Source organism: Rhinolophus sinicus, chromosome 8, assembly GCF_057876585.1.
Source record: "Rhinolophus sinicus isolate RSI-liver-muscle chromosome 8, RSI-T2T, whole genome shotgun sequence".
Taxonomy (NCBI): domain Eukaryota; kingdom Metazoa; phylum Chordata; class Mammalia; order Chiroptera; family Rhinolophidae; genus Rhinolophus; species Rhinolophus sinicus.
In genome coordinates, this window is record NC_142508.1 from 48328660 (window position 1) to 48332786 (window position 4127).

Sequence of the window (4127 nt, forward strand, 5' to 3'; positions counted from 1 at the left end):
GAACAGGACTGATGCTAGCTTTCAAAGCAAGTCCGCGTCACAGTAGCTCAGAGATGAAGACTTGCCCTCCACCAACCCCCGACGCAGCGGCTGGGTGCTGTTGGGTTCCCTGGCAGTTGGCTGGAAGTGTCTTGAGGAGGTTAGAAAAGGGGGGGCCGCCGCCGACCACGTGTGCGTGGGGGCGACAACTCGGCCGAGAGTGGGGCATGGCTCGCGGATCACAACTCTGCTCCTGGCGCTGGGGGCACGGGGTATTGCGTTGCGGCCTCTCCCGCCAGCGCTGCGCTCCTGCCCCACTCACGGTCCCCTCCGGAAGGCAGGCGCTAAGACCCAGGAGGCGCCGCTCGCTGTCGCCAGTGGTCAGACACTAGAGGGCGATGGCTACCCTAGTATAAATGCGGGGCCCGCGCGGGCCTGGCCATTCGCGACCCGGAGCTGCTCGGGCGCAAGCTAGTAGGGGCTCTTGGTGGGCGGCGGCAGCAGCGGCGCCCCGCGCAGCCTGGAGGCCGCCGAGGCTCGCCATGCCGGGAGGACTCTAGCTCTCCCATGGAGTCGGCCGACTTCTACGAGACGGAGCCGCGGCCCCCGATGAGCAGCCACCTCCAGAGCCCCCAGCACGCGCCCAGCAGCGCCGCCTTCGGCTTTCCGCGGGGCGCTGGCTCCGCGCAGCCCCCTGCCCCACCTGCCGCCCCGGAGCCACTGGGCGGCATCTGCGAACACGAGACGTCCATCGACATCAGCGCCTATATCGACCCGGCCGCCTTCAACGACGAGTTCCTGGCCGACCTGTTCCAGCACAGCCGGCAGCAAGAGAAGGCCAAGGCGGCCGCGGCCCCCGCGGGAGGCGGCGCCGGCGACTTTGACTACCCGGGTGTCCCAGGGGGCCCCGGAGGCGCCGTTATGCCCGGGGGGGCGCACGGCCCCCCTCCCGGCTACGGCTGCACGGCGGCCGGCTACCTGGACGGCAGGCTGGAGCCCCTGTACGAGCGCGTCGCGGCGCCGGCGCTGCGGCCGCTAGTAATCAAGCAGGAACCGCGCGAGGAGGACGAGGCAAAGCAGCTGGCGCTGGCCGGCCTCTTCCCCTACCAGCCGCCGCCGCCGCCGCCACCCCACCCGCACCCGCCGCCCTCGCACCTGGCTGCGCCGCACCTGCAGTTTCAGATCGCGCACTGCGGCCAGACCACCATGCACCTGCAGCCTGGCCACCCCACGCCACCGCCCACGCCAGTGCCCAGCCCGCACCCAGCCCCCGCTCTTGGCGCCTCTGGCCTGCCGGGCCCCGGCGGCGCGCTCAAGGGGCTGGCCGCTGCGCACCCCGACCTCCGCGCGGGCGGCGGCGGCGGCGCGGGCAAAGCCAAGAAGTCGGTGGACAAGAACAGCAACGAGTACCGGGTGCGGCGCGAGCGCAACAACATCGCGGTGCGCAAGAGCCGGGACAAGGCCAAACAGCGCAACGTGGAGACGCAGCAGAAGGTGCTGGAGCTGACCAGTGACAATGACCGCCTGCGCAAGCGGGTGGAACAACTGAGCCGCGAACTGGACACACTGCGGGGCATCTTCCGCCAGCTGCCCGAGAGCTCCCTGGTCAAGGCCATGGGCAACTGCGCGTGAGGCGCGCCGCGGCGGGACAGCCCTGGGCTGGCCCTTGGCTGGGACCCAGAGAGTGGTTTTGGGTCTCCGAATCTCAAGACTGCCCGAGCCGCGAAAGCCAGGACTAGGAGATTCCGATGCCATATGAAAGCCTGCCCTGTTGCGCATGCCCCTTGCCTTCTTCTGCGTGGGACACGGTGCGTCTAAGATGAGGGGTCAGGCAGTGGTTTCTCCCTGCAAGATAGGAGAAGCGCCGTAGGGCCGAGGCGGGAGCCTGGCGACTCTAGTATTAAGGAATAATCTTGTGCCTTGGAAATGCAAACTTACCGCTCCGATTCCTACCAAGTAGGGGGAGCAAATATGTGCCTTGTCATTTTACTTGGAGAGTTTCTGCCTCGTCCAGAGGCTGCGAGGCTGCAGCAGGCCCCCATGAGAGAAGGAGGAGTGCAGGCCCCCAGCAGAAGGAAATTTAAGGGAGCAGAAATCCAACAAGCCAGCCCCAGCTGCTCCTCAGCGCCTGTCCTTGGAGGGGAGGAAACACAGGGATCTGGGGCTTTGAACCGAAGGTTGTTCCCCTAGTTCCACATGAAGGTGGAGGGTCTCTAGTTCCTTGCCTCTCACCTCCCAGCCTGCAACAGGTTGGGCTTCCAGGGCAGAACTTCCTGGGATGGGGGTCACCAGGAGACCCATGGGAGCTCCCACCCCCAGTCAGACTAGAAAGCCAGGTGTGGGTTAGCTATAAGGACATATGTTCATGGGAGTGTTGGTCTGGTGGAAGAGGGGAACTAGAGGTCCTGCGGTCTGGGGATTGGGGAAGGGTGAAGGGACACTGGGACCATCAGCCATGTCTGTACTGTATGTCGCCAGCATGGCCATACAAACATGAAGCACAGTCAGTCCATCCCAGAGGGACCCAAGTTACGAGCAGCTTTCCAAATATTTTGCTTTATCAGCCGATATCAACACTTGTATCTGGCCTCTCTGTGTCCCAGTGGTGCCTTGTGCAATGTGGATGTGCACGTCTATGCTAAACCACCATTTTCTTTGGTTTTTGTTTTGTTTTGGTTTTGCTCAGATACTTGCCAAAATGAGACTCTTCGTCAGCAGCTGCAGGGAGGGTCTGTGGCTCTCTTTCCTTTTGGTTTTGGGATTGCTTTTGCTCCCAGGGGAACCAAAGAGGCGAGGTGGGCTTCCCCTTTCCCCTCCGCTTTCCCTGGGGGTGGCTGTGGGCCCCAGTCCCCTCCAGCCCCAGGCTGCCCACAGGCTTGTCCCTGCAGAGGCCCTGGCTCCAGGTCTGGAAGGGAGGCAGCCTCCAGCCAGCAGACACAAATCACTGGGCCTGGGAACAGGGAAGGAGGGCTTGATTCTCTTCTTTTGGGGAGAACGTGGAGTTTCATGCTAGAAGTTTTGTGTATTATATCTATAATATAAACATATCAAAGTAAATTTTGGTGTCTTTTTAAAACTAGAAAAGCTACTTCCAAAGTTTTCTGTGGGCCAGGTCACATTTGTAAATAATCACAGCATATTTTCTGGCTGAGATCCTGACTTTCATTCACTCTCCACCCATCCTGAGCCCCCCTTTACATTAAGGGGGTGACTTCTCCCAACCAAGGCAAATAAATGGCAGGAGGACAAGGTCCCAAGCTGAGAATGCCAAAGCCTAAAGAGAGCCTCCTGACGTGTGTGTGTGTGTGTGTGTGTGTGTGTGTGTGTGTGTGTGTGTGTGTGTGTGTTGGGGGGTAGGGAGATAGGGGGTCATGGGACCTTGGTGTGGCCTCTCATAGGCCCCTTGGGAGAAGAGGGACTCAGGGAGCTCCCTGCCTGAAGTTGCCGCAGGCTCTTTGGGCAAGCCTAGTCCCGCAGCCCCAGACTCCAGGGGCCCTTTGGCCACACTCACTTCCAGATCACTCACAGCTCCAGCTCTGGAGCACCTCGCTCACACCTGCCTTTACCCCAGCCCACCAGCAGGATGCTGGGTGGGCAGGGAGAGGCCTCAAACTGTAGGACCCTCCACTCCTCCCCACTTGCTCTGGGCCATGTGGCCGCAGCTTACCCCAGTGTGGCTCTGAAAGGCAGCCTGAAGGCGGAGCACCCCTCCACCGGCCCTCCACACCTGCCCTGCCCCAGCCCACCCAGGAAGGGCACCCACAGCAAGTCTACAGCAGGCGTTTGGCCTTTCCCCACACCACCCAGCGAGAAGCCAGCACCAACATCCACCCTCCCGACTGTGCCCACCCTGAACCCAGTCCCCTACTTGGACGACTGTCCTGTGAGGACGGGCACCCCCATACCCCTTCAACAGCAGTGATAGCCAACCAAGGGAGGCCGCACCCTGATGCCTGTAAGAACAGGGTCTGGGAGGAAGTAACCCCAGGGTTTTCAGAGTTTATTCTTTCTGAGGGCAAAAGGCAAAACACTCTTTATCTTCTGTTTTCACCCTGAGAGTATTCACTTGAGCAGCTCATAGTATATGCCAATGTGGGCTGGGAGAGTTTCGAGAAATTACACATTCTTCATTCTTCTTAAATTCTGAA

At 61.2% G+C, this 4127-nt stretch overlaps 1 protein-coding gene across 1 annotated transcript; it reads left to right on the forward strand.

Moving 5' to 3' along the window:
* The first annotated feature begins 403 nt into the window (after nucleotides 1-403).
* On the forward strand, nucleotides 404-3036 carry CEBPA (CCAAT enhancer binding protein alpha). The gene has a single exon (XM_019742746.3). The coding sequence runs from the start codon at nucleotides 547-549 to the stop codon at nucleotides 1609-1611; it is 1065 nt and encodes a 354-aa protein (XP_019598305.2). The 5' UTR covers nucleotides 404-546; the 3' UTR covers nucleotides 1612-3036.
* The last annotated feature ends 1091 nt before the right edge of the window (nucleotides 3037-4127 follow it).

Coding starts and splice junctions, on each gene's coding strand:
- CEBPA (XM_019742746.3), top strand. CDS start 547: ATGGAGTCGGCCGACTTCTACGAGACGGAGCCGCGGCCCCCGATGAGC.